This window comes from Coregonus lavaretus (genome assembly GCF_964263955.1).
Source record: "Coregonus lavaretus genome assembly, chromosome: 16".
NCBI classification, from domain to species: Eukaryota; Metazoa; Chordata; class Actinopteri; order Salmoniformes; family Salmonidae; genus Coregonus; species Coregonus lavaretus.
Window position 1 is genome coordinate 27,787,213 of NC_140003.1, and position 25,404 is coordinate 27,812,616.

Genomic DNA, 25,404 nt, shown 5'->3' on the forward strand with positions numbered 1-25,404 from the left:
TAAATGTGATATTTCAGTTTTTTATTTGCAAAAATGTCTAAAACTTGTTTTATGGGGTATTGTCTGTAGATTGATGAGGAAAATGTTGTACTTTATCCATTTTAGAATAAGGCTGTAAGGTAACAAAATGTGGAAAAGGGAAAGGAGTCTGAATACTTTCCGAATGCACTGTGTACACCGAATGAACAAAACATTAAGAACACCTTCCTAATATTGAGTTGCACACCCTTTTGCCCTCAAAACAGCCTCAATTTATCAGGGCATGGGACTCTACAACAAGGTGTCGAAAGCGTTCCACAGGAATGCTGGCCCATGTTGACTCCAATTCTTCCCACAGTTGTGTCAAGTTGGCTGGATGTCCTTTGGATGGTGGACCATTCTTGATACACACGCTAAACTCAAGTGTGAAAAAACCCAGCAGAGTTTCAGTTCTTGTCACACTCAAACCGGTGCGCCTGGCACCTACTACCATACCCCGTTCAAAGGCACTTACATATTTTGTCTAATGGCACACATTCACTTTCCATGTCTCAAGGCTTAAAAGTCTCCTCCCCTTCATCTACACTGATTGAAGTGCATTTAACAAGTAACATCAATAAGGGATCATAGCTTTCACCTGGATTCACCTGGTCAGTCTATGTCATGGAAAGAGCAGGTGTTCCTAATGTTTTGTGCACTCAGTGTGTAAGTCCACCTCCGTAGCTAGCCTACTGGCATCAGTAATAGTATGTATATTGGGAGGGTGAATCATTTTCTCCCCAAAAGTTTACAGTGTAGATTTGGGAGGCTGGTCCGGCTGGGCCTGATCTTGCATGACTGGGGAATCAATGGGACGTTCATCAGTCTCATGGAATGTAGAATCCTCTTCGCCATATCTTCCCTCCAGAATACTCTGGACCACGTTGATCACCTTCCTATTTAATACTATTTCCATGTGGGGCATAGACCTGAATTCCTTGACATGGACAGGCTGTGCTTGCTTCCCTATCCAGCGTTTACATAGACCCATGCTAAGACTGTCCACTGTATCATCCCCATCAGCATACACATAGTCTATGGGGTCTGCATTTGGGAACTGGTCGTCATAAATATAAGTAACCGGTGTGGGCAGCCCCACACCATAGAAGCAGTATATCTCAACACCAGGAGGGGGCAGACCAGCTGTCAGGTTTCTGGTATCTTCCCACATGAACCAGCCATCCTCAAAGTCAATGTCTTTAAAGAAGCGCTGGTAGTCCTGGCGGGTATAGTTGAATGATGGCGTGGAGATGAAGACGTGGTCTGCAGGCCAGGCCTCTTCAAATGGAAGCATCCAGGGGTTTGTGGTGGTCATCCGCTGCTGCTCCCGGATCTTGATGTTGGACACCAGTGGGATGCCAAGATTTTCACCTGCGGAGACAATTGTTATCATTTCATATCAATTATTTTCTCTTGGCAATCTCCAGCCAATGTGTGACTCGCCAAAGTAATCCAGACAAACCTGACCTACCCCCCTTTCAAGAAAATGAAGATGTGGGCAAGGCGGTCCGGTATGGCGTCCCGGCAAAATAAATAGTGGGGGCACTTTTGGTGTTTTGTGTAACAGATGTCGCTTTCCATTCACCACTGTTTGGAGGCTGGAAATATGTTGCGAGGGGATGAACGTGCACAGATAGCCTAGTAGAGAAGCTCTTAAGTGATTGTTTGACAATCAGATAAAAACATGACTGGTTGTGTTTATGCCACAATAAAAGGTCCAGTAATACATTTTAAAAGCTAAATTACAAATCTTTACAACTAGGCCCACAGAGATCCTATTGAATTAACAGGGATTCCATATGTAATTCTATGATTAGGTGCATATATAGGAGGTCCCGTACTGGGAAATAAATTAATTCTACTTTCACCCGCAAGTCAAATTTTTTTTAGCAATATGAAGTGACTACTGTCAATGTGATCTACTTCAACCCGGTTATCAGGTTCTGTCAAGTATATCATGTTTCTACTATGGGGGAGGTTGTTCAATCTGTCCACCAAATTGTGACATACAGTACCTGATGCTAGCACTCGAAGGGTCTTGACTGCCCCACCCCAGGGTGCTCCAAGTGAAATGAAGCCTTTGATGTATTGGTCTTTCCAAGCCTGGGTCTGCTGATATAAGAAGTAGAGGACATAATTGCTTCCCATGCTGTGTCCCAGGAGGTAAAGTGGTTGTTGATACTGTTCGTACATATCCTCAACCAGCTTCTTCAGTCGTGCAAAGTATTCCTCCTGCTCGTCTAATAAGGTGAGACAAATAGGAACATTCACATTATGTGTAAGCATGTGTGCACAAACAATGAATGAGTTGCACTACAGGAAAGTGATTTTCAGTTGGATGGTGTGTGTGTGTGTCCATGATGTCACTTACTTGGAGCTACTCTGAAGTCATATGGTGCTGCTCGGACAGCCTCATTGCGGACATATCCCATGTTGACCAAATGTGTAACCATATTATTAAAATAACCTGGAAAAGGAAAGATTTCATTCAATGAAATCATAATCAAAAAGAAAACATAAGAAAAAATGGCCTCATTATGGTTGTTCTCACCTGACAGCTTGTTTTTGTCCAAGAACTCAACAGTATATGTCTGTCCAAAACCAGGCACTCTCACAGACACCCCTGCAGAATTGGATGACTTGCGAGTTGTCCTATTGTATACAATTCTGTAGCAGGAAATATGCAGTATGTACAGAATGTTATTGCATAAGGAAATGAACCCAACCACTAAAATGCTGAGCACTCAATATCAAACTTGTGAAAATAGAGTTGTGGTTGTATGCGTCGCTCTTCTATTACAGTGCATTATTTATTGATACAACAATGAACAATTAGCAAATGCTCCCTAAGAGTTACAATGATTGAATTAATCATAAGATCTAAACATAATTATTTTGACATGGATCATATTCATTCTCCCCCTCACCTTATATTATCGATCCAACAGTCAATCCCAATTGGCATGAACATATTCAGGTCAATCCAAAGTGTGAAAAAGTCATCTGTCTTTTTGTAGCACATCCAATGCACACGGCTTGGCTTGTCAATCTTTGCTTCAAGCTGGTTTCCTGCAGTCCCAGGCACTGGTAAAAAAAAGTAGTAAAATGTTAAAATTTAGAAGCCAGGGGCCTCATCTATAAACATAGCGTAAATTTCACACTAAATATCTGCATGCACCATTTCTGAAATGTCTGCGCATGTACAAATATATGAGATTTATAAATCAGACCGGTCATAAAACTGCGTGTGTGAACGAGCATTATAACTCAGTTTGAAAAACGCCCTCCTTTTATGGTGACACAAACCAGGTTTCCATCAAACCTTTCTATGCGAGTAAAGTACAGTGCCTTGCAAAAGTATTCATCCCCCTTAGCATTTTTCCTATTTTGTTGCATTACAACCTGTAATTTAAATGAATTTATATTTGGATTTCATGTAATGGACATACACAAAATAGTCCAAATTGGTGAAGTGAAAAAAATAAAAAAATTCAAAAAATGCTAAAAAATAAATAACAGAAAAGTGGTGCGTTCATACACTACCGTTCAGAAGTTTGGGGTCACTTAGAAATGTCCTTGTTTTCGAAAGAAAAGCAATTTTTTTGTCCATTAAAATAACATCAAATTGATCAGAAATACAATGTAGACATTGTTAATGTTGTAAATGGCTATTGTAGCTGGAAACGGCTGATTTTTTACGGAATATCTACATATGCGTACAGAGACCCATTATCAGCAACCATCAGTCCTGTGTTCCAATGGCACGTTGTGTTTTCTAATCCAAGTTTATCATTTTAAAAGGCTAATTGATTACTAGAAAACCCTTTTGCAATTACGTTAGCACAGCTGAAAACTGTTGCGCTGATTAAAGAAGCAAAGAAAGAGCCATATCTCAGACTGGCCAATAAAAAGAAAATATTAAGATGGGCAGTCTGAGATATGGCTTTTTCTTTGCAGCTCTGCCTAGAAGGTCAGCATCCCGGAGTCGCCTCTTCACTGTTGACGTTGAGACTGGTGTTTTGCGGGTACTATTTAATGAAGCTGCCAGTTGAGGACCTGTGAGGTGCCCGTTTCTCAAACTAGATACTAATGTATTTGTCCTCTTGCTCAGTTGTGCACCGGGGCCTCCCACTTCTCGTTCTATTCTGGTTAGAGCCAGTTTGCGCTGTTCTGTGAAGGGAGTAGTACACAGCGTTGTACGAGATCTTCAGTTTCTTGGCAATTTTTCGCATGGAATAGCCTTCATTTCTCAGAACAAGAATAGACTGACGACTTTCAGAAGAAAGTTATTTGTTTCTGGCCATTTTGAGCCAGTAATCGAACCCACAATTGCTGATGCTCCAGATACTCAACTACTCTCAAGAAGGCCAGTTTTATTGCTTCTTTAAATCAGTACAACAATTTTCAGCTGTGCTAACATAATTGCAAAAGGGTTTTCTAATGATCAATTAGCCTTTTAAAATGATAAACTTGGATTAGCAAACAACGTGCCATTGAAACACAGGACTGATGGTTGCTGATAATGGGCCTCTGTACGCCTATGTAGATATTCCATAAAAATCTGCAGTTTCCAGCTACAATAGCCATTTACAACATTAACAATGTCTACACTATTTCTGATCAATTTGATGTTATTTTAAATGGACGAAAACAAATACATTTCTAAGTGACCCCAAACTTTTGAACGGTAGTGCATGTTTTCACCCCCTTTGCTATGAAACCCCTAAATAAGATCTGGTGCAACCAATTACCTTCAGAAGTCACATAATTAGTTTAAAAGTCCACCTGTGTGCAATCTAAGTGTCACATGATCTCAGTATATACAGTGGGGAAAAAAAGTATTTAGTCAGCCACCAATTGTGCAAGTTCTCCCACTTAAAAAGATGAGAGAGGCCTGTAGTTTTCATCATAGGTACACGTCAACTATGACAGACAAAATGAGAAAAAAAAATCCAGAAAATCACATTGTAGGATTTTTAATGAATTTATTGGCAAATGATGGTGGAAAATAAGTATTTGGTCAATAACAAAAGTTTCTCAATACTTTGTTATATACCCTTTGTTGGCAATGACACAGGTCAAACGTTTTCTGTAAGTCTTCACAAGGTTTTCACACACTGTTGCTTGTATTTTGGCCCATTCCTCCATGCAGATCTCCTCTAGAGCAGTGATGTTTTGGGGCTGTCGCTGGGCAACACAGACTTTCAACTCCCTCCAAAGATTTTCTATGGGGTTGAGATCTGGAGACTGGCTAGGCCACTCCAGGACCTTGAAATGCTTCTTACGAAGCCACTCCTTCGTTGCCCGGGCGGTGTGTTTGGGATCATTGTCATGCTGAAAGACCCAGCCACGTTTCATCTTCAATGCCCTTGCTGATGGAAGGAGGTTTTCACTCAAAATCTCACGATACATGGCCCCATTCATTCTTTCCTTTACACGGATCAGTCGTCCTGGTCCCTTTGCAGAAAAACAGCCCAAAAGCATGATGTTTCCACCCCCATGCTTCACAGTAGGTATGGTGTTCTTTGGATGCAACTCAGCATTCTTTGTCCTCCAAACATGACGAGTTGAGTTTTTACCAAAAAGTTATATTTTGGTTTCATCTGACCATATGACATTCTCCCAATCCTCTTCTGGATCATCCAAATGCACTTCAGATGGGCCTGGACATGTACTGGCTTAAGCAGGGGGACACGTCTCGCACTGCAGGATTTGAGTCCCTGGCGGCGTAGTGTGTTACTGATGGTAGGCTTTGTTACTTTGGTCCCAGCTCTCTGCAGGTCATTCACTAGGTCCCCCCGTGTGGTTCTGGGATTTTTGCTCACCGTTCTTGTGATCATTTTGACCCCACGGGGTGAGATCTTGCGTGGAGCCCCAGATTGCGGGAGATTATCAGTGGTCTTGTATGTCTTCCATTTCCTAATAATTGCTCCCACAGTTGATTTCTTCAAACCAAGCTGCTTACCTATTGCAGATTCAGTCTTCCCAGCCTGGTGCAAGTCTACAATTTTGTTTCTGGTGTCCTTTGACAGCTCTTTGGTCTTGGCCATTGTGGAGTTTGGAGTGTGACTGTTTGAGGTTGTGGACAGGTGTCTTTTATACTGATAACAAGTTCAAACAGGTGCCATTAATACAGGTAACGAGTGGAGGACAGAGGAGCCTCTTAAAGAAGAAGTTACAGGTCTGTGAGAGCCAGAAATCTTGCTTGTTTGTAGGTGACCAAATACTTATTTCCCACCATAATTTGCAAATAAATTCATTAAAAATCCTACAATGGGATTTTCTGGATTTTTTTTTCTCAATTTGTCTGTCATAGTTGACGTGTACCTATGATGAAAATTACAGGCCTCTCTCATCTTTTTAAGTGGGAGAACATGCACAATTGGTGGCTGACTAAATACTTTTTTTCCCCACTGTATACACACACACACACCTGTTCTGAAAGGCCCCAGAGTCTGCAACACCACTAAGCAAGCGGCACCATGAAGACCAAGGAGCTCTCCAAACAGGTCAGGGACAAAGTTGTGGAGAAGTACAGATCAGGGTTGGGTTATAAAAAAATATCAGAAACTTTGAACATCCCACGGAGCACCATTAAATCCATTATTAAAAAATGGAAAGAATATGGCACCACAACAAACCTGCCAAGAGAGGGACGCCCACCAAAACTCACAGACCAGGTAAGGAGGGCATTAATCAGAGAGGCAACAAAGAGACCAAAGAAAACCCTGAAGGAGCTGCAAAGCTCCACAGCGGAGATTGGAGTATCTGTCCATAGGACCACTTTAAGCCGTACACTCCACAGAACTGGGCTTTACGGAAGAGTGGCCAGAAAAAAGCCATTGCTTAAAGAAAATAATAAGCAAACACGTTTGGTGTTCGCCAAAGGCATGTGGAAGACTCCCCAAACATATGGAAGAAGGTACTCTGGTCAGATGAGACTAAAATTTAGCTTTTTGGCCATCAAGGAAAACGCTATGTCTGGCGCAAACCCAACACGTCTCATCACCCCGAGAACACCATCCCCACAGTGAAGCATGGTGGTGGCAGCATCATGCTGTGGGGATTTATTTCTAATCGGCAGGGACTGGGAAACTGGTCAGAATTGAAGGAACGATGGATGGCACTAAATACAGGGAAACTCTTGAGGGAAACCTGTTTCAGTCTTCCAGAGATTTGAGACTGGGACGGAGGTTCACCTTCCAGCAGGACAATGACCCTAAGCATACTGCTAAAGCAACACTCAAGTGGTTTAAGGGGAAACATTTAAATGTATTGGAATGGCCTAGTCAAAGACCTCAATCCAATTGAGAATCTGTGGTATGACTTAAAGAGGGCTGTACACCAGCGGAACCCATCCAACTTGAAGGAGCTGGAGCAGTTTTGCCTTGAAGAATGGGCAATAATCTCAGTGGCTAGATGTGCCAAGCTTATAGAGACATACCCCAAGAGACTTGCAGCTGTAATTGCTGCAAAAGGTGGCTCTACAAAGTATTGACTTTGGGGGGGTGAATAGTAATGCACGCTCAAGTTCTGTTTTGTCGTCTTATATCTTGTTTGTTTCACAAGAAAAAATATTTTGCATCTTCAAAGTGGTAGGTATGTTGTGTAAATCAAAATGATACAAACCCCCAAAAAATCCATTTTAATTCCAGGTTGTAAGGTAACAAAATAGGAAAAATGCCAAGGGGGGGGTGAATATTTTCGCAAGCAACTGTACATGTCGGACAAAAAATGTAATGACGGCCTGATGGAAACAAATTTTTTCGTTTAACTTTCCAAATGTCGATAAAACAAAATACGCTAGACAAGGTGGGATCTTTTTGTGTCGGTAAAATAAATTGTGAGGAAATGTCGGTGGAAACGCTTATGCGCAAATATTGATTTAATAACTATCATATCGAAGTAAACTTGGAGTCGCGCGATGACATGTGTGGTCCTCCCACTACACTCGTCGGGAAAGCATGCAGTTTATTAGGCTACTGATGAAATAAATTGTGATGAACTTCAGGGTGGTGAAAGTGCAAGGTTATGAGCTTGATTATCCTTTACAATTATGTTATTCCGGTGACATGATTATCGACGCTTGACTGCTGTTTGACAAATAAAAATCCATAATAATCTCATCATGTTGACTAGCCTACGCGCACAGCATACAGTGGGGAAAAAAAGTATTTAGTCAGCCACCAATTGTGCAAGTTCTCCCACTTAAAAAGATGAGAGAGGCCTGTAATTTTCATCATAGGTACACGTCAACTATGACAGACAAAATGAGGAAAAAAAATCCAGAAAATCACATTGTAGGATTTTTAATGAATTTATTGGCAAATGATGGTGGAAAATAAGTATTTGGTCAATAACAAAAGTTTCTCAATACTTTGTTATATACCCTTTGTTGGCAATGACACAGGTCAAACGTTTTCTGTAAGTCTTCACAAGGTTTTCACACACTGTTGCTTGTATTTTGGCCCATTCCTCCATGCAGATCTCCTCTAGAGCAGTGATGTTTTGGGGCTGTCGCTGGGCAACACAGACTTTCAACTCCCTCCAAAGATTTTCTATGGGGTTGAGATCTGGAGACTGGCTAGGCCACTCCAGGACCTTGAAATGCTTCTTACGAAGCCACTCCTTCGTTGCCCGGGCGGTGTGTTTGGGATCATTGTCATGCTGAAAGACCCAGCCACGTTTCATCTTCAATGCCCTTGCTGATGGAAGGAGGTTTTCACTCAAAATCTCACGATACATGGCCCCATTCATTCTTTCCTTTACACGGATCAGTCGTCCTGGTCCCTTTGCAGAAAAACAGCCCAAAAGCATGATGTTTCCACCCCCATGCTTCACAGTAGGTATGGTGTTCTTTGGATGCAACTCAGCATTCTTTGTCCTCCAAACATGACGAGTTGAGTTTTTACCAAAAAGTTATATTTTGGTTTCATCTGACCATATGACATTCTCCCAATCCTCTTCTGGATCATCCAAATGCACTTCAGATGGGCCTGGACATGTACTGGCTTAAGCAGGGGGACACGTCTCGCACTGCAGGATTTGAGTCCCTGGCGGCGTAGTGTGTTACTGATGGTAGGCTTTGTTACTTTGGTCCCAGCTCTCTGCAGGTCATTCACTAGGTCCCCCCGTGTGGTTCTGGGATTTTTGCTCACCGTTCTTGTGATCATTTTGACCCCACGGGGTGAGATCTTGCGTGGAGCCCCAGATTGCGGGAGATTATCAGTGGTCTTGTATGTCTTCCATTTCCTAATAATTGCTCCCACAGTTGATTTCTTCAAACCAAGCTGCTTACCTATTGCAGATTCAGTCTTCCCAGCCTGGTGCAAGTCTACAATTTTGTTTCTGGTGTCCTTTGACAGCTCTTTGGTCTTGGCCATTGTGGAGTTTGGAGTGTGACTGTTTGAGGTTGTGGACAGGTGTCTTTTATACTGATAACAAGTTCAAACAGGTGCCATTAATACAGGTAACGAGTGGAGGACAGAGGAGCCTCTTAAAGAAGAAGTTACAGGTCTGTGAGAGCCAGAAATCTTGCTTGTTTGTAGGTGACCAAATACTTATTTCCCACCATAATTTGCAAATAAATTCATTAAAAATCCTACAATGGGATTTTCTGGATTTTTTTTTCTCAATTTGTCTGTCATAGTTGACGTGTACCTATGATGAAAATTACAGGCCTCTCTCATCTTTTTAAGTGGGAGAACATGCACAATTGGTGGCTGACTAAATACTTTTTTTCCCCACTGTATACACACACACACACCTGTTCTGAAAGGCCCCAGAGTCTGCAACACCACTAAGCAAGCGGCACCATGAAGACCAAGGAGCTCTCCAAACAGGTCAGGGACAAAGTTGTGGAGAAGTACAGATCAGGGTTGGGTTATAAAAAAATATCAGAAACTTTGAACATCCCACGGAGCACCATTAAATCCATTATTAAAAAATGGAAAGAATATGGCACCACAACAAACCTGCCAAGAGAGGGACGCCCACCAAAACTCACAGACCAGGTAAGGAGGGCATTAATCAGAGAGGCAACAAAGAGACCAAAGAAAACCCTGAAGGAGCTGCAAAGCTCCACAGCGGAGATTGGAGTATCTGTCCATAGGACCACTTTAAGCCGTACACTCCACAGAACTGGGCTTTACGGAAGAGTGGCCAGAAAAAAGCCATTGCTTAAAGAAAATAATAAGCAAACACGTTTGGTGTTCGCCAAAGGCATGTGGAAGACTCCCCAAACATATGGAAGAAGGTACTCTGGTCAGATGAGACTAAAATTTAGCTTTTTGGCCATCAAGGAAAACGCTATGTCTGGCGCAAACCCAACACGTCTCATCACCCCGAGAACACCATCCCCACAGTGAAGCATGGTGGTGGCAGCATCATGCTGTGGGGATTTATTTCTAATCGGCAGGGACTGGGAAACTGGTCAGAATTGAAGGAACGATGGATGGCACTAAATACAGGGAAACTCTTGAGGGAAACCTGTTTCAGTCTTCCAGAGATTTGAGACTGGGACGGAGGTTCACCTTCCAGCAGGACAATGACCCTAAGCATACTGCTAAAGCAACACTCAAGTGGTTTAAGGGGAAACATTTAAATGTATTGGAATGGCCTAGTCAAAGACCTCAATCCAATTGAGAATCTGTGGTATGACTTAAAGAGGGCTGTACACCAGCGGAACCCATCCAACTTGAAGGAGCTGGAGCAGTTTTGCCTTGAAGAATGGGCAATAATCTCAGTGGCTAGATGTGCCAAGCTTATAGAGACATACCCCAAGAGACTTGCAGCTGTAATTGCTGCAAAAGGTGGCTCTACAAAGTATTGACTTTGGGGGGGTGAATAGTAATGCACGCTCAAGTTCTGTTTTGTCGTCTTATATCTTGTTTGTTTCACAAGAAAAAATATTTTGCATCTTCAAAGTGGTAGGTATGTTGTGTAAATCAAAATGATACAAACCCCCAAAAAATCCATTTTAATTCCAGGTTGTAAGGTAACAAAATAGGAAAAATGCCAAGGGGGGGGTGAATATTTTCGCAAGCAACTGTACATGTCGGACAAAAAATGTAATGACGGCCTGATGGAAACAAATTTTTTCGTTTAACTTTCCAAATGTCGATAAAACAAAATACGCTAGACAAGGTGGGATCTTTTTGTGTCGGTAAAATAAATTGTGAGGAAATGTCGGTGGAAACGCTTATGCGCAAATATTGATTTAATAACTATCATATCGAAGTAAACTTGGAGTCGCGCGATGACATGTGTGGTCCTCCCACTACACTCGTCGGGAAAGCATGCAGTTTATTAGGCTACTGATGAAATAAATTGTGATGAACTTCAGGGTGGTGAAAGTGCAAGGTTATGAGCTTGATTATCCTTTACAATTATGTTATTCCGGTGACATGATTATCGACGCTTGACTGCTGTTTGACAAATAAAAATCCATAATAATCTCATCATGTTGACTAGCCTACGCGCACAGCATACAGTGGGGAAAAAAAGTATTTAGTCAGCCACCAATTGTGCAAGTTCTCCCACTTAAAAAGATGAGAGAGGCCTGTAATTTTCATCATAGGTACACGTCAACTATGACAGACAAAATGAGGAAAAAAAATCCAGAAAATCACATTGTAGGATTTTTAATGAATTTATTTGCAAATTATGGTGGAAAATAAGTATTTGGTCAATAACAAAAGTTTCTCAATACTTTGTTATATACCCTTTGTTGGCAATGACACAGGTCAAATGTTTTCTGTAAGTCTTCACAAGGTTTTCACACACTGTTGCTGGTATTTTGGCCCATTCCTCCATGCAGATCTCCTCTAGAGCAGTGATGTTTTGGGGCTGTCGCTGGGCAACATGGACTTTCAACTCCTCCAAAGATTTTCTATGGGGTTGAGATCTGGAGACTAGCTAGGCCACTCCAGGACCTTGAAATGCTTCTTACGAAGCCACTCCTTCATTGCCCGGGCGGTGTGTTTGGGATCATTGTCATGCTGAAAGACCCAGCCACGTTTTCATCTTCAATGAAACCGGTCGCTCCTACCAAGTGGCGTGGCGAGAAGCTGTCTCCGCACCACGTGCTCTCACCACTGCTGTCCCCCAGGGCTCAGTTCTAGGCCCTCTCCTTTTCTCCCTATACACCAAGTCACTTGGCTCTGTCATATCCTCACATGGCCTCTCCTATCATTGCTACGCTGACGATACACAACTAATCTTCTCCTTTCCCCCTTCTGATAACCAGGTGGCGAATCGCATCTCTGCATGTCTGGCCGACATATCAGTATGGATGACGGATCACCACCTCAAGCTGAACCCTGGCAAGACGGAGCTGCTCTTCCTCCCGGGGAAGGACTGCCCGTTCCATGATCTCGCCATCACGGTTGACAACTCCGTTGTGTCCTCCTCCCAGAGTGCGAAGAGCCTTGGCGTGACCCTGGACAACACCCTGTCGTTCTCCGCTAACATCAAGGCGGTGACCCGATCCTGCAGGTTCATGCTCTACAACATTCGGAGAGTACGACCCTGCCTTACACAGGAAGCGGCACAGGTCCTAATCCAGGCACTTGTCATCTCCCGTCTGGATTACTGCAACTCGCTGTTGGCTGGGCTCCCTGCCTGTGCCATTAAACCCCTACAACTCATCCAGAATGCCGCAGCCCGTCTGGTGTTCAACCTTCCCAAGTTCTCTCACGTCACCCCCCTCCTCCGCACACTCCACTGGCTTCCAGTTGAAGCTCGCATCCGTTACAAGACCATGGTGCTTGCCTATGGAGCAGTGAGGGGAACGGCACCTCCGTACCTTCAGGCTCTGATCAGTCCCTACACCCAAACGAGGGCATTGCGTTCATCCACCTCTGGCCTGCTGGCTCCCCTTCCTCTGCGGAAGCATAGTTCCCGCTCAGCCCAGTCAAAACTGTTCGCTGCTCTGGCACCCCAATGGTGGAACAAGCTCCCTCACGACGCCAGGACAGCGGAGTCACTCACCACCTTCCGGAGACATTTGAAACCCCACCTCTTTAAGGAACACCTGGGATAGGATAAAGTAATCCTTCTACCCCTCCCCCCCCAAAAAAATAAATAAATAAATAAATATATATATATATATATATATATATATATATATATATATATATATATATATATATATATATATATATATATATATATATATATATATATATATATATATATATATATATATATATATATATTGTAAAGTGGTTATCCCACTGGCTATAGGGTGAATGCACCAATTTGTAGTCGCTCTGGATAAGAGCGTCTGCTAAATGACTAAAATGTAAATGTAAATGCAATGCCCTTGCTGATGGAAGGAGGTTTTCACTTAAAATCTCATGATACATGGCCCCATTCATTCTTTCCTTTACACGGATCAGTCGTCCTGGTCCCTTTGCAGAAAAACAGCCCCAAAGCATGATGTTTCCACCCCCATGCTTCACAGTAGGTATGGTGTTTTTTGGATGCAACTCAGCATTCTTTGTCCTCCAAACACAACGAGTTGAGTTTACCAGAAAGTTCCATTTTGGTTTCATCTGACCATATGACATTCTCCCAATCCTCTTCTGGATCATCCAAATGCACTCTAGCAAACTTCAGACGGGCCTGGACATGTACTGGCTCAAGCATGGGGACACGTCTGGCACTGCAGGATTTGAGTCCCTGGCGGCGTAGTGTGTCACTGATGGTAGGCTTTGTTACTTTGGTCCCAGCTCTCTGCAGGTCATTCACTAGGTGTGGTTCTGGGATTTTTGCTCACCGTTCTTGTGATCATTTTGACCCCACGGGGTGAGATCTTGCGTGGAGCCCCAGATCGAGGGAGATTATCAGTGGTCTTGTATGTCTTCCATTTCCTAATAATTGCTCCCACAGTTGATTTCTTCAAACCAAGCTGCTTACCTATTGCAGATTCAGTCTTCCCAGCCTGGTGCAGGTCTACAATTTTGTTTCTGGTGTCCTTTGACAGCTCTTTGGTCTTGGCCATAGTGGAGTTTGGAGTGTGACTGTTTGAGGTTGTGGACAGGTGTCTTTTATACTGATAACAAGTTCAAACAGGTGCCATTAATACAGGTAACGAGTGGAGGACAGAGGAGCCTCTTAAAGAAGAAGTTACAGGTCTGTGAGAGCCAGAAATCTTGCTTGTTTGTAGGTGACCAAATACTAATTTTCCACCATAATTTGCAAATAAATTCATTAAAAATCCTACAATGTGATTTTCTGGATTTTTTTTTCTCAATTTGTCTGTCATAGTTGACGTGTACCTATGATGAAAATGACAGGCCTCTCTCATCTTTTTAAGTGGGAGAACTTGCACAATTGGTGGCTGACTAAATACTTTTTTCCCCCACTGTATGTTGTTGGCTAGAGCACACGTGCCAAAATCACAGTTTTTGTAACAAAACTATCTGTAGAGTGTAAAATCCGATAGAAACACATTTAACTTTAGATTTATCTTGCTTGGTGGGCAAAATTTAAAAACGCCACCTGCTGGAGGGTGATAGATTTTCAGCCGAGTTGGGCCTCTCTCTTCCTCTCTGATGAGACCAACAAATGTCTACAGGTTCTTCTACTTCAGGATTTGATTGGCGGATCGGATCCAACTTTTAGGTGCATACACGGCCACGTCTACAGGTTGCACACATACCATTTGAGACGCAAAAATATGACGCGCTCAAAACAACTTGGAATTCAGAAAAATACCAGGTAAAATCATGACGTCAGTGATCTTCAGGTCAGAAAGTCGGAGCTGTAGAAAGAGGCCAGAGTTCCCGAGTTGGAATTCCGAGTTGGATGACTGGGGTCCCAGTTTTTTTCAAAGCACTGAAGTCGGAAGTTGGATAATTCCGAGTTCCCAGCTGTTTTGAACGCGGCAATACCATCTGAGACTCACGCGCATGCGCTTTGAGGTTCGCAGACCACGCAGAGTCAACGCTCAATCTGCAGCTGGATGCTTCTCAGGAATGCATATGAGTTTGTAGAATAATAGCCAATTTATGCTTAATCTGAAAATATGGTCGGAGGCTTCGAATGGAGGGTGTGACGCAATTGTGGAGCCTCTGGAGGCATGCCAAATCGAGCTCCGTACTGCATCGCCGTGCAACTTTCAAATTTTGTAACAATGCGGAGGGCTCCGCATTGACATGATTGGTTGACGGTAGGTGGGGGCGGTATGTCCTGTATAAACACAAACTCACTTCCTTCACAACTTCTGTCACAATACCTCTGCTCTGCTAACCGCAAGAAGTATGAAAGCCCTAACGTCTGCAGAGGCTGTGTCACAGTACATGCTGTACGGCCACTTTAGAGGGCGGATTGACCATGCATAGCCTTTAAAAGCCAATTTATGCTTGCTACGGAAATGTGGTCGGAGGCATCGTATGGAGGGTGTAACTCAATTGTGCAGCATCCGTAGGCATGCAGAGGTCAAATCAAGCTCCGTACCGCATCGCTTTCAACTCTCAAATGTTGTAACAATGCGGAGGGCTCCGTATAGCTCCGCATTAACATGATTGATTGATGGTAGGTGGTGGTGGGAGGTCCTGTATAAACAAACTCACTTCCTTGACAACTTCCTTCACAACAGCTCTGCGAAGTGCAAAAAGTACAGTACCAGTCAAAAGTTTGGACACACCTACTCATTCCAGGGTTTTTCTTTATTTTTACTATTTTCTACATTGTAGAATAATAGTGACGACATCAAAACTATGAAATAACACATATGGAATCATGTAGTAACCTAAAAAGTGTTAAACAAATCAAAATATATTTTATATTTGAAATTCTTCAAAGTAACCACCCTTTGCCTTGATGACAACTTTGCACACTCTTGGCATTCTCTCAACCAGCTTCATGAGGTAGACACCTGGAATGCATTTTAATTAACAGGTGTTACTTGTTAAAAGTTCATTTGTGGAATTTCTTTCCTTCTTAAATGTGTTTGAGCCAATCAGTTGTGTTGTGACAAGGTAGGGGGGTATACAGAAGATAGCCCTATTTGGTAAAAGACCAAGTCCATATTATGGCAAGAACAGCACAAATAAGCAAAGAAAAACGACACTCCATCATTACTTTAAGACATGAAGGTCAGTCAATACGGAACATTTAAAGAACTTTGAACGTTTCTTCAAGTGCAGTCGCAAAAACCATCAAGCGCTATGATAAAACTGGCTCTCATGAGGACCGCCACAGGAATGGAAGACCCAGAGTTACCTCTGCTGCAGAGGATTAGTTCATTAGAGTTACCAGGCTCAGAAATTGCAGCCCAAATAAATGCTTCACAGAGTTCAAGTAACAGACATCTCAACATCAACTGTTCAGAGGGGACTGCGTGAATCAGGCCTTCATGGTCAAATTTCTGAAAAGAAACCACTACTAAAGGACACCAATAAGAAGAAGAGACTTGCTTGGGCCAAGAAACACGAGCAATGAACATTAGACCGGTGGAAATCTGTCCTTTCGTCTGATGAGTCCAAATTTGTGATTTTTGGTTCTAACCGCCGTGTCTTTGTGAGACGCAGAGTAGGTGAACGGATGATCTCTGCGTGTGTGGTTCCCACCGTGAAACATGGAGGAGGAGGTGTGATGGTGGTTTGCTGGTGACACGGTCTGTGATTTATTTAGAATTCAAGGCACACTTAACCAGTATGGCTACCACAGCATTCTGCAGCGATACGCCATCACATCTGGATTGCACTTAGTGGGACTATCATTTATTTTTCAACAGGACAATGACCTAACACACCTCCAGGCTGTGTAAGGGCTATTTGCCCAAGAAAGAGAGTGATGGAGTGCTGCATCAGATGACCTGGCCTCCACAATCCCCCAACCTCAACCCAACTGAGATGGTTTGGGATGAGTGCTCAGCATATATGGGAACTCCTTCAAGACTGTTGGAAAAGCATTCCAGGTGAAGCTGGTTGAGAGAATGCCAAGAGTGTGCAAAGCTGTCATCAAGGCAAAGGGTGGCTACTTTGAAGAATCTAAAATATTTTGATTTGTTTAGCATTTTTGGGGTTACTACATGATTCAATGTGTTTTATTTCATAGTTTTGATGTCTTCACTATTATTCTACAATGTAGAAAATAGTAAAAATTAAGAAAAACCCTGGAATGAGTAGGTGTGTCCAAACTTTTGACTGGTACTGTATACGTTTGCTCTGACTTCTGCGGAGGCCGCATCGCAGTAAATGCTGTACGGCGACTGCAGACATCGGATTGACCATGCAGCACCTTTCACAAGCTTGATGTAGTCATTGCATGCAAGGAATATGGGACCAAATACACTACATGACCAAAAGTATGTGGACACCTGCTCATCGAACATCTCATTCCAAAATCATGGCCATTAATATGGAGTTGGTCTCTCCTTTGCTGCTATAACAGCCTCCACTCTTCTGGTGGAGGCTGATGTTGGGTGATTAGGCCTGGCTTTGCAGTTGGCGTTCCAATTCATCCCAAAGGTGTTCGATAGGGTTGAGGTCAGGCCTCTGTGCAGGCCAGTGAAGTTCTTCCACACCGATCGACAAACCATTTCTGTACGGACCTCGCCTTGTGCACGGGGGCATTGTCATGCTGAAACAGGAAAGGCCATTCCCAAACTGTTGCCACAAAGTTGGAAGCACAGAATTATCTAGAATGTCATTGTATGCTGTGGCATTAAGATTTCCCTTCACTGGAACTAAGGGGCCTAGCCCGAACCATGAAAAACAGCCCCAGACCATTATTCCTCCTCCACCAAACTTTACAGTTGGCACTATGCAGTCGGGCAGGTAGCGTCCTCCTGGCATCCGCCAAACCCAGATTCGTCCGTCGGACTGCCAGATGGTGAAGTGTGATTAATCACTCCAGAGAACGCGGTTCCACTGCTCCAGAGGTCAATGGCGGAAAGCTTTACACCACTCCAGCCGCCTCTTGGCATTGTGCATGGTGATCTTAGGCTTGTGTGCGGCTGCTCGGCCATGGAAACCCTTTCATGAAGCTCCCGACGAACAGTTCTTGTGCTGACGTTGCTTCCAGAGGCAGTTTGGAACTCGGTAGTGAGTGTTGCAACCGCGGTCCCGTTCTGTGAGCTTGTGAGGCCTACACTTCCCAGCTGAGCCATTGTTGCTCCTAGACGTTTCCACTTCACAATAACAGCACTTACAGTTGACCAGGGCAGCTCTAGCAGGGCAGAAATTTGACAAACGGACTTTTTGGAAAAGTGGCATCCTATGACGGTGCCCTGTTGAAAGTCAGAGCTCTTCAGTAAGGCCATTCTACTGCCAATGTTTGTCTATGGAGATTGCATTGCTGTGTGCTCAATTTTATATACAGTGCTGCTTGAAAGTATGTGAACCCCTTGTGCAATTACAGATTTTTTCAGTTTTAACCATGAAATCTTCATTTAATCAGAACCAGTATTTTTGATCTGACATAACAGGTTTATATTTACCAATACCATATGTTGGTGTAGAGGAAATCATGCGTGTAGTAGAAAAATAAAATTAAAAAGGAATTAGTGCAGGTGCAAAAATAAGTGAACCCCAAGTTGCATTGGTTAATTCAAGTAGGTTAGTAGAATAAGGTGGGTAAATAATTAGCTACCAAATGAACCAATCAAAGGAGAGATCGTTAGGAAAGAGTTTGGGCGGGACTCTGATAAATAGAGATAAGAAACCAGGTCAGTTTGGCGTTACCCATCCAGGTGAATGCACAGCACACCATGCCGAGAGGAAAGGAGATCTCAGAGGACATCAGTACGAGGGTAGTGAGAGCACATCACTCTGGAGAAGGCTATAAAATCATCTCAAAAAGAGTTGAGCTCCATCAGTCCACTGAGGCAAATAATGGACAACTGGAGAGCATTTAACATGACAGGAACTAGGCCTCGAAGTGGACACCCTTCCAAAATATCCCCAAGAACAATAATAAATCAGGTAAAAGCCAACCCAAACATATCTAGAGATTTGCAGACCTCCCTTGCTGCATCTCAGGTAACTGTGCATGCTTCAACAATAAGAAAAACACTGAATTGAAATGCCATTCATGGGAGGGTTGCTAGGAAGAAGCCTTTGCTGTCAAAAAACGTAACTTTGCGAGCGACCACCTGGACAAACCTGAAGGTTTCAGGAAGTCCGTTCTCTGGACCGATGAGTCCAAAATTGACCTTTTTGGTCACAATCAACACCGCTATGTTTGGCGAAAACCCAACACTGCCTACCACCAAAATAACCTTATCCCAACAGTCAAGCATGGTGGTGGGAATGTCAAGATCTGGGGCTGCTTTTCCTCCTCTGGACCTGGAAGACTCCACATCATTAAGGGAACCATGAATTCTGAGGTACACCAGGAGATTATTTAACAGAATGTCAGGCCATCAGTCAAGGAGCTAAAGCTGGGTGAAAATGGGTCTTCCAACAAGACAACGACCCAAAGCATTCAAGCAAATCTACCAAAGAATGGCTCAGGGGAAAGATTTTGTTTTGGCCAAGTCAAAGTCCTGATCTAAATCCAATCGAGATGCTATGGCAGTTAAAATATATCATTTTTGTTTCTGTGTAACGTGTACACTGGGAAGCAAGTACAGGGAGTGAATTTAATAATAAATGAAACAAAACAAGAGTAGTGTACAGCCGTGAAATACAGGAACATAATCAGTAACGCCTCGGGAAAGAACCAAAGGGAGTAATAGATTTAGGGAAGGTAATCAGGGAGGTGATGGAGTCCAGGTGCGCGTAATAGTGAGTGAACTGTGTGGTCCTCTGTAGCTCAGCTGGTAGAGCACGGCGCTTGTAACGCCAAGGTAGTGGGTTCGATCCCCGGGACCACCCATACACAAAAATGTATGCACGCACGACTGTAAGTCGCTTTGGATAAAAGCGTCTGCTAAATGGCATATTATTTATTTATTTATTTAACTGGCGACAACGAGCGCCAGAGAGGAGGAGAGGGAGTAGACGTGACATTCTGTCATTTACTAGGAATGTCTTTATTACGAATTGGGGTTTAGATAAGGATTTTATGTATAATAATGACCAGCCCTGTAGGGTTCACATACTTTCAAGCAGCACTGTATATGTCAGCAACGGGGTGTGGCTGAAATGGCCGGATCCACTAATTTGAAGGCGTGTCTAAATACTTTTGTATATGTAGTGTACTAAACTTGACAACTTTAATAAAACTTTATTGCAATGATTAATCTAGAGGTTCACATACTTTTTCCGACAAATAAATGTAAATTTGGGATCAATTTACTCAAATAAATGAAAAAGAACAATTAGTGTTTAAACCAGGTTCACTTTATCTATTACTAGAACTTATCTGAAGATCTGATCACATTTTTGGTCAAATTTATGCAGAAATACCAAAAATGCTAAAGGTTACAAACTTTCTCTCACCACTGTATATCACTGGCCCAGCCAGGACCATACGATTTAATTAACATTCACACCAACATCTGTTACTGAGTTCAAGGACCTAAAATCGTCATATACCATAGAAAACTGCCTGGAACTTGCTTCTTGTTCCAGGTAGAGAATCGACCTGTCTTGTGAAATACATTTTGGACTTTCAGTATACAACAAACCAAACGGATAGCCAATTACAATAATATAAAACATATTGAATTCCATGAGATATGAGACGTTGTAATAGGACTATCACAGCAAACTAATCAAGAAATAGAAATCTGCTCACCTATAAGAACCGGCGGAGTGCTATTGTTTGGCACTTTGTTTTGAGTTTTGAAATTTGATGGAAAGACATCGAAGAGCCAAAATCCAGCAGATTGCTGTAGCGCAAGCAATACTATAAGGAGCACGGTACAGCAGTGCGGGTATCCCATTCTGTCGAAATCTTGTCCAAATCTTTATCGTGTCAATGCTAACAGAGTTGTCTCTCACTAGGTCCGGGGAACGATAACTGGGCTGTATTCATTCCGCCAAACAGTTGCAACTAAAACGAGGGTTTCTATTGGACAAATTCATTTAGGTCCCGCCCCGTTTGCTTCCGTTTTAAGAAACGTTTTGCAACAGAATCGGCGGAATGAATATACCCCTGGCCTATTATAAACGGGTTGTTTGGTTCCTCGATGCTGATTGGTTGATAGTAAGGAGGTAAATTATTTATTTACCACAATCCCTGTTAACAGTTCCATTTGAATTATCAATGCGCATCCGCTGTCCCACAGCCAATTCAGAAACTTAAATCTCCCCTGGAAAAAAGCATCTAAACAATATTTCCCCATGCTACTTGGCTAGCATTTGGTTTGAACAGTCGGGGTTTGTCTAAACCTTGTCTGCCTCCGACCTGTGTAGTTTTTTTTGCGAACTACACCATGCCATGCATAGAGAATGAATGTGACAGACTGACAGCTTCTGAGCCATGTGAATTCATTTATCAGGATCATTATGATGGATAATTTAAAATAAATGGCAATAGAAAGAAACAAAGGTGAAACAAACGAAAATGCACATAGTTTGCTGTAATTTTAGCTGCTTGATGTGAGTTAACTTTAGTATGCTAGCTAGCAATGTAGAAGGGTCTTAGCTTCTATAGCCACAAAGTCATAAACCCCGCCCATTTTATACAATTTATCTTCTTAAAAATGTATTTTAAACCTAACCTTAACCACACTGCTAACCTTATGCCTAACCCTAAATTAAGACCAAAAAGCTAATTGTGTAGCCAAATCTGACTTTGTGGCTATAGAAGCTAGTGGAAACCATTGAGTAGTAGCTCCTGCATAGCTACAAAGCAACCAGTGTGTACCCGTAATTCAGGGCAGGTGGGGCAGACATATTTTTTAATGTTATTTTTTTTTGCCTGTCTTGCATGTTATTTTGGCATTAATACCTGTCACATATCCGTTTGCAGGTAGGGGTAACGTGACTATGCATAGATAATAAACAGCGAGTAGCAGCAGTGTAAAAACAGGGGGGGGTGTCAATGTAAATAGTCCGGGTGGCCATTTGATTAATTGTTCAGCAGTCATATGGCTTGGGGGTAGAAGCTGTTAAGGAGCCTTTTGGACCTAGACTTGGTGCTCCGGTACCGCTTGCCGTGTGGTTGGTAGCAGAGAGAACAGTCTATGACTTGGGTGACTGGAGTCTTTGACCATTTTTGGGCCTTCCTCTGACACTGCCTAGTATATAGGTCCTGGATGGCAGGACGCTTGGCCCCAGTGATGTACTGGGCCGTACGCACTACCCTCTGTAGTGCCTTACGGTTGGATGCCGAGCAGTTGCCATACCAGACAGTGATGCAACCGGTCAGGATGCTCTCGATGGTGCAGCTGTAGAACTCTTTGAAGATCTGGGGACCCATGCCAAATCTTTTCAGTCTCCTGAGGGGGGAAAGGTGTTGTTGTGCCCTCTTCACGACTGTCTTGGTGTGTTTGGACCATGATAGTTTGTTTGTGATGTGGACACCAAGGAACGTGAAACTCTCGACCTGCTCCACTACAGCCCTGTAGATGTCAATGGGGGCGTGTTCGGCCCTCCTTTTCCTGTAGTCCACGATCAGCTCCTTTGTCTTGCTCACGTTGAGGGAGAGGTTGTTGTCCTGGCACCACACTGCCAGGTCTCTGACCTCCTCCCTATAGGCTGTTTCATCATTGTCGGTGATCAGGCCTACTTGCCATAGATTCACATTAGAAGTGCCCATCCAAGAAGGCTCAAGGTCTTTGGCCACAGATAAAAGGAAGTCAAATCACATTATATCAACCGTAGCTTTGATTGGACTGATCATGTCATCAAAATCTTAGCTAGCAAGCTAGACAAGCAGTCATCATCATGAATCACGTCGACAATTTACTGGCAAAAGCTTTTCAATCCTTGTCATATGAAGAGAAATTATAGATAAAACGGCCGTTGGACATAAATATTACACAACAAGTTGAAAACCGCAAATTCAACAATGAGTGATTTGGAAGGAATCAGTGGTTAACTGCAAGCGTTGCAAAGCAATTACTATTTTGCTTCCCCTGCCTGCTATTCGGTGGAGAGGGTATGTGGTCCAAGTCTGGGTTTAAGGGTCTCTTTTCCAAGCTTAAAAGGATAAACATTCACACGCAACACCATGGGCCAGAAAAGGTTGAATACATTGGCCATCTTGTCAATCCAGCATGACTTCTGCCGCATTAAAAACAACTGGAAACTCGGAACTGGGAAATCTCAGACTTCAGTGAGTTCAAGACAACTGGGAACTCTAGCTCCGACTGGGAAAATACGTTTTGAACGGTCATCCAACTTGGAGTTCCAAGTCAGGAACTCGGGCCTCATGTCTAGAGCTCCGACCTGAAGATCACTGACATGATTCAACGTTGTTGTTTTTTGAGTTTCCTGTTGTCTTGAAAGCACCATAAATCTAGAAAATGCCAGACTTTGATGAAAAAGTTTCTCGACAAAATTTACCCACAAGAAGTACCGCCGCACCACCTTCCTTTTCAAGTGAGCACAGCACAACAGTGAGTCCAAAAATGTATTGTATGCTGCTGCTATGTACAGTTGAAGTCAGAAGTTTACATACACCTTAGCCAAATTCACAATTCCTGACATTTAATCCTAGTAAAAATTCCCTGTTTTAGGTCAGTTCATCTCACCACTTTATTTTAAGAATGTGAAATGTCAGAATAATAGTAGAGAGAATGATTTATTTCAGCTTTTATTTCTTTCATCACATTCCCAGTGGGTCAGAAGTTTACATACACTCAATTAGTATTTGGTAGCATTGCCTTTAAATTGTTTAACTTGGGTCAAATGTTTGGGTAGCCTTCCACAAGCTTCCCACAATAAGTTGGGTGAATTTTGGCCCATTCCTCCTAACAGAGCTTGTGTAACTGAATCAGGTTTGTAGGCCACCTTGCTCGCACACCTTTTTCAGTTCTTCCCACACATTTTCTATAGGATTGAGGTCAGGGCTTTGTGATTGCCACTCCAATACCTTGACTTTGTTGTCCTTAAGCCATTTTGACACAACTTTGGAAGTATGCTTGGGGTCATTGTCCATTTGGAAGACCCATTTGCGACCAAGCTTTAACTTCCTGACTGATGTCTTGAGATGTTGCTTCAATATATCCACATAATTTTCCTTCCTCATGATGTCATCTATTTTGTGACCAGAGGACATTTCTCCAAAAAGTACGATCTTTGTCCCCATGTGCAGTTGCAAACCGTAGTCTGGCTTTTTTATGGCGGTTTTGGAGCAGTGGCTTCTTCCTTGCTGAGCGGCCTTTCAGGTTATGTCGATATAGGACTCATTTTACTGTGGATATAGATACTTTTGTACCTGTTTCCTCCAGCATCTTTACAAGGTCCTTTGCTGTTGTTCTGGGATTGATTTGCACTTTTCGCACCAAAGTACGTTCATCTCTAGGAGACAGAACGCGTCTCCTTCCTGAGCGGTATGATGGCTGCGTGGTCCCATGGTGTTTATACTTGCATACTATTGTTTGTACAGATGAACGTGGTACCTTCAGGCGTTTGGAAATTGCTCCCAAGGATGAACCAGACTTGTGGAGGTCTACAATTTGTTTTCTGAGGTCTTGGCTGATTTATTTAGATTTTCCCATGATGTCAAGCAAAGAGGCACTGAGTTTGAAGGTAGGCCTTGATATACATCCACAGGTACACCTCCAATTGACTCAAATGATGTCAATTAGCCTATCAGAATCTTCTAAAGCCATGACATAATTTTCTGGAATTTTCCAAGCCGCTTAAAGGCCCAGTCAACTTAGTGTATGTAAACTTCTGACCCACTGGAATTGTGATACAGTGAATTATAAGTGAAATAATCTGTCTGTAAACAATTGTTGGAAAAATTACTTGTGTCATGCACAAAGTAGATGTCCTAACCGACTTGCCAAAACTATAGTTTGTTAACAAGACATTTGTGGAGTGGTTGAAAAACGAGTTTTAATGACTCCAACCTAAGTGTATGTAAACTTCCGACTTCAACTGTAATATGGCAGGGAGATATGTACTGTAGCTAAGAAAGTAATACTAAGTGTATGTTGTGTAGTAAGCTGTTAGTAGCCCATGTGCCTCACCCTAATAATTTGGTCCCTTTCCCCCTCATAATTTAGCCTACTGTTCTGACTTGGTGGTGCACATGTAGCCTATAGCCTGTTTTAGAAAAATGTCATCATCAAATATTGTAAGAGCTTTCATTGTCTGCTTATATGCCCCCTTTATTTATCCTACGGTTCTGACTTGGTGTACAGGGAGAGTACTGTAAGAACGGTCCATGTTCTGAATTCTGTCGCTGTACATTTCAAAAGTGCTGAACAAATAGTTATATGGACTACGTCCGCCTTAGCTTGCCCATTAATGTCTTTATCAAAATTGCGGATTGACTCTTATCTGCTTGTCATGCCCTGGCCTTAAGAGG

The 25,404-nt window shown here is 42.8% G+C and overlaps 1 protein-coding gene across 1 annotated transcript; it reads right to left on the minus strand.

Annotated features, from left to right (window-relative positions):
• On the minus strand, positions 1-20,936 carry LOC311144006 (phosphatidylcholine-sterol acyltransferase-like). Its single transcript, XM_084179919.1, has 6 exons — positions 20,713-20,936; positions 2,946-3,102; positions 2,570-2,685; positions 2,390-2,485; positions 2,034-2,258; positions 1-1,389 (listed from the first exon to the last, which is right to left on the minus strand). The coding sequence occupies exons 1-6, from the start codon at positions 20,858-20,860 to the stop codon at positions 767-769; spliced, it is 1,365 nt and encodes a 454-aa protein (XP_084036045.1). The 5' UTR covers positions 20,861-20,936; the 3' UTR covers positions 1-766.
• Between the last annotated feature and the right edge of the window lie 4,468 nt (positions 20,937-25,404).